At 36.7% G+C, this 13,435-nt stretch overlaps 1 protein-coding gene across 1 annotated transcript; it reads right to left on the bottom strand.

Moving 5' to 3' along the window:
* LOC104433213 (pentatricopeptide repeat-containing protein At3g22470, mitochondrial) lies at positions 1–3,028 on the bottom strand. Its single transcript, XM_010045898.3, has 2 exons — positions 724–3,028; positions 1–408 (listed from the first exon to the last, which is right to left on the bottom strand). Exon 1 carries the CDS (start codon positions 2,971–2,973, stop codon positions 901–903), a length of 2,073 nt encoding a protein of 690 aa, XP_010044200.2. The 5' UTR covers positions 2,974–3,028; the 3' UTR covers positions 1–408; positions 724–900.
* Between the last annotated feature and the right edge of the window lie 10,407 nt (positions 3,029–13,435).

Raw genomic sequence — 13,435 nt, 5'->3', positions numbered from 1 at the left:
CCCTATTGACCGGGAAAGTAATTCAATTCATGCAGTGGAAAAGACGATGGAATTTATATCATCTGGGCCTGACTGCAATGGAGTTGATTGTTGTTCGCCCAAGACAGCTAACATTGGGAATGTTTGTCAGCTGCGTTCATGTTCACCCATCATCAGATGCTTTTCGGAAAATCCCTGGCAGTGCAAAGGGGAAGATACTTCAAGTAGTTTCATACATTTGCAGCCACGTTCCTTAGTCAGCAAGCCGTCCCTCAAACTTCGCTGTTATTTGCATGTAAGAAGCAGAGCAAATAAACCAAATATGTAATCGACCTGTGGTGATAATCGGAGTACACAGCTCGATCCAAATACACTCCACTACCGATTCAAATACCATCCACTTCAATGTATGCCTCTTCTTTGAAGTATCTTTGGTAAATAGGACATTGAAAGGATCAGATTGTCAAAAAAGAAAGTGTATAACAGGAAACTAGGATCTCTCTCTCAAAGCACATACACAATAGGCTAATCAGGACTCATGACATAATATACTCCATTACATAGTAAAGCTATTGATATTAACATCTATTTAATCTGATATCATCCCCAGACCGCTTGATCATTTATATGAATTTCACCTGTTTGAACAACATTAGGCACCAAAAGCACTAACAGATGAGTACACATAACAGTTCAATACAGAGATTTCGTACCGAACCTAGATATACGAGAATCAAAATCCACCTTATACCCCTCCAAATATTTGCCGTCTTGGGCGGTTCGATTCAGTGAATTATCTCTCTGATTTAAAAAAAAATTCATCAATGGGACATGGGACACAAAGAGAAGACGTTTAGAAGAAAACTTGACGTTAATCTGATTTACTCTTCATCACATTTCAGATGAAAATGTGGACGGATCTCAGAGACAATGGAGAGTTCTCCTAGTAAAGGAAGAAGTTCCATTTGTCACGAGATATTTGACCCACAATTCCATCGTCGCTACATCAGCAGAAAAACCCCTTTCAACCATTTCACCAACAAGTTGTGTGGCTCTAGTATTTTCATTATTTCTTAGCAATCCTTGGATTATTGTGTTATAAGTGACCCCATCTGGAAAGCATCCATTTCCTTCCATCTCCTTTAGAAGCTGATATGCTTCCTCCATACGTCCTCCTTTGCACAACACATGCATGAGAATGTTACATGTCCACACGTCAGGTTGCAAGCCTTGAGCATGCAAACAATTAACCAGCCCCTTTACATCATCGAGCTTTCCGGCATTACACATGCCATTTATTAGGATATTGTAAGTCACAATGTTTGGGACAAATTTGGAATCTTCCATCTTTCGAAGCAATATCATGGCCTTGTCAATCTGCTGCATTTTACACAAGCCATCCAGGAAAGCATTCAAGGTATAGTGATCTAGAAAGAGATTGCGAGATTGCATCTCGTTAATTAGCTCCGCCGCGGCTTCAAGGTCCCCAACCTTGCAAAATCCATCCACGAGAGTGCTGTATGTTATGACATTAGGAATCAGGCCCCTTTGAAGAATTTCTTGGAAAAGCATCTTTGACTTGTCCATTCTTTTCACTTTGCAGTATCCGTTGATCAACGTGGAATAACTAACAACATCAGGTGAGCAGCCTCTTTGAACCATCAAATTAAGCACTGCCATAGCATCCTTCATTCTATTTTGCAAACAATAGCCATTCATCAATGCATTATAGATGAAAACATCAGGCATTTTACCTAATTGAATCATCTGCTTGACTATGGCCTCTGCCTCTACAAGCAATCCCTCTTTACAATGTGCATCCACCAAAATAGTGAACGTCCAACTATTCGGCATGACTCTGCTTCGCACCATATGACTCAGCAGTCTTTGAGCCTCTTTCAATTGGCCGGAATTGCACACTCCTTGAATGACAGAGGTATAAGTAACGACGTCCGGTTCAATCCCTGCCTTCATCATCTCCTCCAACAAGACCGTAGCATCTTTCCATTGGCCTAGGTTGCATAAGCAATGAACCAAGGAGGTATAAGTGAATATGGTGGGTTGGATGCCTCTGCTCGTCATGTCTTTCAACAATACAAGAGCATCTTCCAGCTGGCCTACATTGCAGAGACCATGGATCAAGGAGTTGTAAGTAACAACATTTGGTTGGACGCCTTTCCTACTCATACTTTCATGGAGTCTCAATGCTTCTGCAATCAATCCCCTCTTGCAAAGACTATCAATTACTATGTTGTATGCAAAGGAACCGAGCCTGCAGCTTCCCTCCTCCCAGTCCCTCAGCAATTCGATGGCCAATCTGGTGTTACCCGCCCTGCATAACCCCTTCGCGACTATCGCATACGTGGTCTCATTAGGTTCGGGGCCGTTTCGTTGCATATCATCGAGGAACCTCAGTGCTTGATCAGTTTTGCCCTGAATAAAGAGACCGTCAATCAGGGTGCTCGATGTCACGACATTGATGGGAAACCCAAGCTTGAAGATTCTGCCCAGAATAGACAAACCCAAATCAACCCGCTTTAACCGGCAGAAGCAATTTATCCAAATATTGAGCAAGGCAACATGATCCTCGATCCCCAAAGAAGGCAGCTGCTCAATCAAGCGGATCGCAGTCGAGTAGTGCTTCATCCTCACTATAGCACCCAACAGTAGACTGAAATCCCCGGAGGAAGGCAAAGGGCTCGCCTTTATCATTTTACCGAAGCAACACAGGGCATCGCCCACACTCGTAAACCCACCACCACCAGCTCTGCAATTTCTCTTCACGTAACTCAAGACATGGTTGGGGTCGTCTAAATTAGGGTTAGGGGTCGAGGAAAACCTCCGACGACGGCGGGACGAGAAAGGGAGATGAGAAGGATGAGGGAGATAAGGGTGACAGAGAACGGAAAGGGATGATGACTCGCTAAAGATCGCAGCTGGAGCGGGAAGAAGGAGGAAGATGGAAGAAGCACGGCAGAGATTCGTCGGCTTCATCAGTAGAAGTGAAAAGCTTTAAGCTTATGGCGCTTCCTCTCGCTCCCTTTCTCAAGCTTCTATAGTCATCTTGACGGTCGCCAATTAGATCCCAATCCCAAACATAATAGTGATACATTAGCTTAAAATATTAAGGGTTAGGAATTGAGGGAAATTGCATTGGTATCCATTTTCTTAAAATATTAAAGTTTAGGAATTTACACATGGGGACCTAATTTGCTTCATATCTACAAAAAGCACCCGAAATATTATATCTTTACAGTTAAGGATGATATATGATTCATTCATATTTCTAAATTCAATATTTTCTTTATTCTTAAATTTTGAAGAGAAAGTCTATATACTATATTCACATCACCAGTATAGAGGATTGGTTTTGGAGTGGATGGTTTCCATCATGGAAGGGATTGAGAACCTTAAATGTTTGATTGAGATTCCACTAAGGGTCGATTCCAAAAAATTGAAATCAAGAAATGCCCATTGGTTCCCAATTGCTCGTGTGCAAGTCATTAACACCTAAAAAGTGTGTGTAATTAGGAAAATCAAATCAATTTTACATTAACACCTAAAAAGTGTGTGTAATTGGGAAAATCAAATCAAATTTTACTTTTCGAATGAAGAACTATGGTTTCCAGTTCTTTTTTCATATTTTAGCTAAGCTTCGGAAAATATAACCATTTTCTTAGAGACTTCTTGAATATTTTTTGAAATGTAACATTTTTCGTTAAATAAATGGAGTTTAAGGGAAAAATCCTAACAAGTTATGACTAGATTCTATAGGTAGACTCATGAACTTTTCAATTAAGAAAGAGGGCGAGACAACCATTGCATTAACTTTTTAAAATTTTTTAGTTTCTAATCCTTTTCCTTGGATCGGCCCTAGATCGGCCCATTCCTGCTGGTCCTGATTCGGTTCCCAAGGAGATTGGATCGATCCTTGATCTTAGAATTCCTGACCAAGATGCGTGCGGGTCGGTCATCGATCCCTAAGAGTTTTGGGTTGGTCCAACCGGACCAACCCCGACTAGATATATATATATATATATATATATATATATATATATTTATAATTTATAATTTTTTTATATAGAGAAAAATTTAAAATAAATAACGTTAACAACATTAAATAACTCTTTAATGAGGAATTCAAGTAATTTTATATTATTGTTTAATAACTTATATTTTTAATATATTTTATTATGTCAATAGTCATAATTTACGAAGAAGGAAAATGTTTTTGTGAGGAGTCCTCACGGCGTTCAAAAAGGCATAAACAACTCTTTATGGCATCCTCTCTAATATCTTATTTGTCTTCTTAGTATTCAATTTGCCAAAATCGAAAGAAACAATTTTTCCGCTCGCCACTCGACACTTGCCTCGCTTGCTTTAGGTCATTCGTGCAACTCACCGCTCAATGCTCACTTGGCTTGTTGCTACATGCTCGACATTCGATGCTCATTCTATTCGATGCTCATCTCACTTGACCCTCACCGCTTGCATTTCTTAACTAACCTCGCTCATCATCGAATCCATTTGGTGGGTACGGTCCTCGGTTGCCCTTTCAAAGAGTACAAAAAATGAAATAAAAAATTATTGATTGGTCTTGGGTTGACTTGGAAATCAGATCGAACTCATTGGGTTAGTCCGGTCCTCAATCGCTTTTTAAGAAGTACAAAAAAAAAATGAAATAAAAAATTATGGGTTGATCTCGGGTTGACCCTTGAACTGGACCGAACCCATTGGGTCGATTCAGTCCTCGGTCCCAAAAATTGAGGATTAACACTATGTGGGTTGGTCCTAGGGTTAGGGGGTGGATTGGCCCAACTAGGAACATGCTCACCCCTACCTTTTCCCCTCTAAAAGTTGAGCTAAGAACGCTTGCTGTCTCTAGGGTTGTTCGACCAACTTAGAGAAAGAGACCACTTTGACAGCCATACCATAATCCTCAATTGTTGCAACTAATTCGTGTTTGCCAAAAATGAATATTAAGATGATTGGATTCCAAAAGTATGCCATCACTTGCATGAGACTTACTTGATACTTGACACAAAGAAGAGATATAAGGTAATCAATCTTTTTTTCCACATAGCTTTGGCCTCTTCGATCTAATTTATCCATAATGCCAAAGCAGGAATGATTTAAATATCTAATATTCCCATTATATCCAAATCACAAAGACGTTTTAATTTGTCACCATGGATTCCAAATATGAACATTGAAAACATAAGTGAATGAAGTAGAAGAAATTAAGAAAGTATGGAATATACTTTCAATAACCACTGAGAAGGGTTTTAAATCACACATATACATAGATATACTTATGAAGTTTGACACATAAAGGTGGCATATACTATTGGCTCGGGATCTTATCCAATGAAATAGTAAGTCTTTCTCCATGTCGCTAATTGTGGATGGGTCTGACTTTTTTTTTTTTTTTTTTTTTTGCGAGATGACGAGAATGATTGTCCCATCGTCGCTAGCTGCGGGTGGTCCAACCTATTCTCAACACCATCTTAGGTAGTTTTCTAAGGATGTAGCCTGAGTTTAGGCTATGGGTTGTGTGTAGAAAATGTTAAAGCAAATAAAAGCATTCAAGATAGTATATATCAAAACACCAATTCAATATACATCCACTTAATCATACATTACTACTTCTCTCTACAAGACAAATGGATAAGCAAATACATCATCCCTAACAACTCCCAATTTGCATCAACATTTAAAACATTAGCAAACTATCTTCATTTTCCATGAGAATTTGACACGTGCTGCCATGAAAACCACTTTAGTTGACAAACAATCAAGTCATTTCTAGGCCTCAATCCTCTAAGGTCTACAACCAAGTCCTAGTCGCCAAGTTGTGGCGACCCTCTCAAACAAGTGTCGGGGGAAGGCATGTTTTGGGATAGTTTCATTTTAATTCAATAAACCCTATGAAAGTTCTATATAAGGAGCCAACTAGGAACCATTTTATGAAACTAGAGATCTAGAGTCAATGACTTGATTATATTAGAGATCTAATTAGTACCATTTTGGTACCTTAACTTGATTATTTGTCAGTTAAAGTGTCAACGCGGCCTTTTACCAAATTATGAATCTTAAGGTTATCAGTTTTTAAGTGTCAATACAATATTTTTGCATTTATTATGATCCCAAAATGTAACCTCAACATTAAACTAAAACAAGCAAATTGAAACTTGGAAAAAACAACATAGAATGACCAATCGTTAATCTAAGTGCATTTGGTTTAGTATTTTGAAAGTCCATTAGGCAAATGCAAAGTAATTTAGCCTAAAAGGCCTTGGATAGATGCAAAGGCTGTTTGGTAAATTACGCTTTGATAAGCAACTTTGAGAGAAAATACCGATCGGTAGACAACACATTTGAAAAGCGCTTTGGTGATTAATATTAGTTTTCTATACCACCGCCTTGGTGGCCGCGATGGTTTGCGCTCTCTCCCCCTCACGAAGGGGAGGAGTTCGAATCCCCTCACGGTCGCTTGGAGTCTTAAGTAGGACGCCGGGAGTGGTGGGTCGTCCCGCTTACGTGTCCCCCCAGGTTTACTTGCCGGCTGCCGGCTGTATGAGATTCCTAGGTCACAAAAAAAAAAAATAGTTTTCTATATTTTTATTTGTTTAAATTTGAAAAAGAATCAAATATATATAATTTAACCGGTTCGACGAAGGCTACGGCTACCCGCCGAGCTAGATTTGGCGCCGGTGGCCATCGATCAAGGTTGCCCAATGGCGAGGGTTGCCAATTGGTCGTGCAACCCCGACGAGGCAACCTCTAGCGGCCCTTGCTGGGTTCACGCAACCCTCGTTGGAGATCGGCCAATCTCGGGTGACCTTAATGAAAAGTCGTCGGCGCCAAATCTATCCCCCCAACAATCGTAACCCTTCATTGAACCAGCGAAGGGTTTGATCCTTTTTTAATAAAAAAAAATAATGAGGGATAAAATTTGAAATTTGAAGAGTTGGTGAGGGTAGTTTTGGAAGAAAAATTGAGTTCAACATTTGATCAAATGATCAAATGCTGAAAGCCCAAAGCTAGTCCCTACTAGCATTAGACTTTTAGCCTTCCAAATGCTAGCTTTCAAGAGAAAGTTCACTCAAAATAATTACCAAACGGTCTAGCATTCTCCAAGGGGCTTTGGATCGCATAACCAAATATAGAAGTTTCAGAAAGTTGAAGGTCTTCAATGGAGGTTAACTAAATTTATACTGCTCCACCAACAGTCTTAACCGGCAACCACCTCTATTGGTCACCAGACCACCACTATCAGCCACAATCAAAGAGTTGTAGAAATTTAGAGCGTGGATAGAAAAATACAAATTGAGATGAATGCTTCTGTAAATCCACGCTTAAGCCATGAACTACTGGTCATTTCTCCAGGAACTTATGTTAGCTACCATTAGGAGTTCAATGCACAAAACAGAGCAACACAACAAATAGTGATGTTATTCTTGATTTCATGTTCAAGTTTCGCGAAACAACAATGACATATGTGAATCTAAAATTCATATTGAGATTTAAGAGATGATGACCCTTTTCGTCAATAGATATAATTAACTCTTTCTCAAATACATTTCACAGCTTCATAGACACATTTCAACAAACCACTTGCATGCAACGAAATTACTAAGTCTAATCATGGCATTGAAATGGTTTCTTGTCCAAAATCAGCATTAGAACAACAATGCCATCACAAATCATTAAAAGAAGTCTCAAATTAATTCAATTCTTGATGATTTACATTTGAACAACATGAATACATCTAAATTTTGTGAATCATTTAAACAGAGCAATGAAATTGCGTGCTCACGAAACAATATGAAGCTACAATATTTGACTAAATCAAGGAAGAAAAATAAAGAAACTACCACTGGCATAAAGGCTTTGGCCGAAATTTGAACTTTCCAGCTTGTCTAACCAAAATAGAGCAAGGCAGAATCAATGGTGGAACAACTATTGGCAATAATCAATGGTAACAAATCAAAAGTACATAATGCCATAAATCTAAGTTCAAATACTTTGTTATACTTGATTAGTTCGTCCATGATGGGGTGCGATTAAGACACACTGGTTCGTCTTGATATGTTATGATAGAGAGACACCATTTTGAAATGGTATGAAGAAAGTCATATAAATAACTTTTGGAGATAACCGTTGGTGTAGTTGTTAGAAAGAATGTTTAGAAAAAGTTTTCTCTCTTCTTCTCCTCTCTCCATCAAGGAACAAAAGGCATTCCATTATTGCTTTGAGAAGACAATCGGTATTAACGCTGTGGAAATTGAATGTTTTCCTCGTGATTGTATTCAGAGCATCATGAAGTCTTATCGTCTGTCGTTGGCTCATGATTCACATTCATTCCAAGGTAAATTGTTCATTGCACATTGAAGAGGTAAGTCATTTCTTCCACCAACTTTCCTCCTATATTAGTATTAGAGCCTATGGTATGATTCATGCCTTGTTTTCCCATCGAATTTTCTTGTTTGCTATTTGATACGAGGATCAAGAAGATGAACTTCACATCGTTTGGATGTTTATTGCTCGGAAATTGTAACATGAATCATAAAAAACAAACCAAAGTGAAAAACGGGTTTGGAGGTCGTGTACACCTGCACAATTTTGGCCATTTTTTTGGAATATTTTCTTGATTAAATTCAATTTTTGAATATACGATTTAAAAGTACTCGTCGAAATGAGTTGAAAGGTGGTCTAGCACCACCAGAAGATGCTGGATGCTCCCATACATGCGTCGACGAATCGATACACGCTGACGTCATCAATGACATTAGCCAATGGTCGGTAATCGACATGCCGATGTCATCAATGATGTTACCCAAGGGCAACGATCGGCCGATCGGCGACCGACCGATGATCCAACCTGACCAGAGACCTAAACCGATTGACTAGTCAATTGGTCGAATCAATCGAAATGGCCAGGAGCCTTGTTGGCTCGTTGGCATGTGTGCCACACGTGCCGCGCACTCAGGAGGCGCATGTCGACACATAGGAGATCCGATTGGCGCGTGATGGGTGGCGTTTGGTTCGTATAGATATGCTCTACATTTTGGTATAGTTATTCTACACGTTTGAGGCTTTTAAAGAAATAAAAATTTGTATGGAATCCTAAGTATGTGTATTTTTGAAGTATAAGTGCATTATTTATTTCTTTTAACCTGTATTTTCTTATGGTTTTAGAAATATAAAAGCTAGCCTACATGAAAATAACCATATATATGTTATGAAAAGCTTAATTCGATAATAGCACGTATAAAAGCTTAGTCCTGATTCAAAGCAAACTCGAACAATGGTTGAAGATCCTTGATTTTTTTCATTACGTGTTGAATTCTGCATTCGATTATAGTTGCTCCATAATTGTTTTTTTTTTATATATTGGTTTACATCATGCTATGCCTTTTGATATTTAATAGAAAAATGTGAAAATTACATGGGATCATGTGATTATTTTTTTATTAGTGGGAATTTATAGGTTGGTAGAATTCGAAAGAGTTCTCACCTAAATTGGGCAAATTAAACTAGTTAATGATAGTAGAACAATCGTACATAAAAGTGAATTAGGAATACAGTAAACTTTCGTTTCTGTGTCTTTTGTTGAATTATCATTAATTTAATTTGTCTTTGTTGCAAATTAAATATGTGTTATTATGAAAATACGCTAGTATTGATTTTGCGTTTATCATGTCAATGCGTTGTGACAATTAATTATGGCTTTGGCATATAAGATCATTGTGATTGATCTCGATAAGGGTGAAAAACTGAATGGTGATAATTATGATATTTCGCACCGAAAGATTTAGTATATCTTTATGTAGTAAGAGGTTTTAGAAACCCTTAGCTGAACATGGATGAGCCTAAATATGAAACTTTAGCTCAGCACAGGAGAGATTAAGAAGCTTATCAATTTTGGAAAAAGAAAAATAATATTTCTCGCATCACATTGTTGAGTTGTATGCAAGATAATTTCATGTGTATGTTTGAAAGTTATGATAAAACTCAAATAATGTAGGTTGCCTTGAAAGATAAGTTTGAGACTACGTTTGCTAGTAAATTAAGGAGACTCACCATCAAGTTTGACAAATATCGAAAGCGTCCAAATGTAACGATAATACAGTATTTTTGAAAGATGTCAAACATGATTCATAAGCTAAAGTTGATAGGTCTCTCCCTTACTGATGAACAATAAGTTCATGCTGTTGTTAGGTTTCTTCCTAATAGTTAGAAGCATATGAGAATATCGTTACTTTTGACAATATAACGTATCATTTGGAATTAGAGGATGAATGTCTAGAGATTGCGAGATCCTTTACCCATGCTTATGTTGCTGAATTGAGTTCGTTCAAAATTTCGGGTTTCAAGCGCAAAAGAAACCATAAATTCAACAACAAAGGGAATGAGACTAATTAGGCACCTAAGAGGGTTAAAACCTTCCGATGTAAGAAGCATGGTGGGAAAAAGGATAAAGCCAAGATGAAGTGCTATTATTGTGACAAGATGGGTCACTTTGCTAGTAAATTCATCGAGTAAAAAGAGGTACCTTTCTATTACTTTAAGTAATACTTTTGTTTTTAATACTGTAATACTTGCTGAATCACATTCACTATAGACTGTAAACTTAGGAGTAACAGACCACGTAACTAGAGACCGAGGATTATTTGTGGAATATTGTCGGCCTAAAAGAAGATGGACATACGTTGGAAATAACTCAAGAGTTGAAGTAAAAGGTATCGGCATATGTAAATAAATTTTATGGTGATTGTATTGATATTTTATTTGAAATAGTTTATTATGATTTTGGTAACATATTGAATGATTTTATGGTGTTAGATATTGACTATGATGTGTACAATGTTAATGTTAATGGTTGTTTTTCTTTAATTACATTTTTTAGTAACGTTGAGATTGATGCAAATACTTGGCATGCTAGATTAGGTTATATTGGGTTACAAAGAAGACAAAAGTTAGCTAAAGAAGATCTTTTAGGGTCACTCGTTAATGTTGATATATTCATATGTGACTATTGTCTAACGAGAAAAGTAACTAAAAAAATCATTCGGTAAAAGAGCTAGAGCCGAACTTTCTTTGCAACTTATACATTTTACATTTGTGGTTCATTGAATGTAATAGCGAGGCATGATGCCTTATATTTCATCACTTTTATAGATGTCTTCACGCATTTCAATTATATTTTTCTAATCTCTCATAAATAAGAAATATTATATTACATTAGACGATATATAACATCAGTAGAGAATCGGTTGAACAAAATAATAAAGGGCATTGAGAACCAATCTCGGACTTGAGTATCTATCTGAGCAATTCAAGATTCTTTATAATGAAAAAAGAATTATATAACAATTTATTATTCATGGTACTCTGCAACAAATTTGGGTTGCCGAGAAAATGAATAGATTCCTATTGAAAATGGTTAGGTCTATGATAGTGCAAACAAATCTACCTATCGCATATTAAGAAGATGCGTTATTGACCATTGCTTATATATTTAACCGGGTGCCCTCAAAGTGAGTCACTTCTACCCCTTATGAATTATGGATTGGTAGGAAACCAAACCTAAGTAATTTACGTCATTGGGGGTGTACAGCTTATGTTCATAATTCTTCTCATAAATATGATAAATTAAGCCATAAATTGAATAAATGTATCTTTATAAGATATTCTAAACACTCCAGAGGATATGTTCATAGGTGAACATACTGATGGAAGTATAACCGAAATGGAGTTACGAGATGTCATGTTATTGAAGAATGATTTTCCTAGTTGAGGTGAGATTGATAAGAATTTCCAATTATATGAAATGAAAGACCATAATAACACAGCCACTAATGTTGTCGAGGGAAATGAAGATTTACTTCAACATACAAGACCTAGTGGGAGTGCCGTGTTTTCTAGCAAATTGAATTCAAGAGAAGTTTAGTTACGTAAAAATAATCATAAAAGCAATCATCGTCGTCATTTTGAGATTTAAGGGAAACTTTATGATTGTTCCGTAAGACAATGCCGAGCCTAAGACTAGTTAAGAGGCTCTCTCATTCTTTGATAAAGAAGAATAGACAAAAACTTTGGAAGATGAGATGGAGTCAATGAGGATAAACCACATCTGGAAGTAAGTGAAGGGCGGATAAATCCATTGAAAAGTATAAGGCTCATCTCATGACGAAAGGCTATACTCAACAAGAATGTATAGATTATGAGAAACATTTTCACCAATTGTAAGGTTTGCTTATATACGTCTTATTTTATCCATCATTGTACATTTGGACTTATAATTATATCAAATGGATGTAAATACAACATTTCTTAATGGAGAACTAGATGAAAAAAATCCATATGAAATAGCTAATAGGTTTCATAGTTGAAGGTTAGGAGCGTAAAGTTTGCAAGCTTTATCGTTCAATATATGGCTTTAAGCAATCATCTAGACAGTGACATCTTTGTTTTCATCAAGCCATAATATCTTTCGAATTCACGATAATTGAAGAAGATCATTATGTATATATCAAATGGTTCAAAGATAAATTTGTGATTTTATCACTTTATATGAACGATATTCTGTTAGCTGAAAATGATAAGGGTTTAGTTATCATCATAAAAGGATGATTGTTCTCTAATTTTGAAATGAATGTACTCTAATTTTGAAATGAAGGACATGGGATAGGCCACTTATATATTGAGAGTTAAGATAAAAAAAGATTGATTAAGAAAACTTCTTACTCCATTATAAGAGTCTTATATAATGAAGATTCTTGAGCGTTTCAATATGTAAATTGTAATCTCATTGATATCATTGTCATGCAAGGTAAATGCTTGAGTACTAAGATTTGTCCTAAGATTCTAGAAAAAAAGAAAGAAATGGAAACGATTCCTTACACTAGCGCGGTTGAAAGTTTGATGTATGTTGTGATGTGTATTTGACCCAACATCTGTCATGTCATGGGGTTAGTGAGTCAATATATATTATCAATCAAATTTTGATCAAGTACACTAGAAAGTAGTGAAGAAGATCTTAAGATACTTGAAAAACACTATAGACTATCGACTTTGTTATCAAGAGAATGATTTACACTTGTTAGGCTACTTAGATGCTAGTTGAAAAGGAGACCTAGATGAACATAAATCAATTTATGGATATGCGTTCTTGCTTAATGAATGTGCAATTTATTGGAATAGTAAGAAACGAACATGCATGGCTTTATCTACGATAGAGGCATAATTTATTGCGTGCTCTACTGCAGTGCAAGAAGTAGTATAGCTAAAATATTTCTTAGAAAATTTAGTCATTGTCACTGAGGTTCTAAGACTAATTACAGTTTATTATAATAGTCAAGCAGCTATTGCCTATGTGAAAAATCTCAAGTATCATGATAGGACAATAAGCACATTAATATAAAAAAACAACTCCATCAGAGATATAATA

This window comes from Eucalyptus grandis, chromosome 1 (assembly GCF_016545825.1).
Source record: "Eucalyptus grandis isolate ANBG69807.140 chromosome 1, ASM1654582v1, whole genome shotgun sequence".
In the NCBI taxonomy this organism is placed as follows: Eukaryota; Viridiplantae; Streptophyta; class Magnoliopsida; order Myrtales; family Myrtaceae; genus Eucalyptus; species Eucalyptus grandis.
Note: the sequence above shows the minus strand (reverse complement) of the source record. Positions and strands in the feature narration are given on the sequence as shown.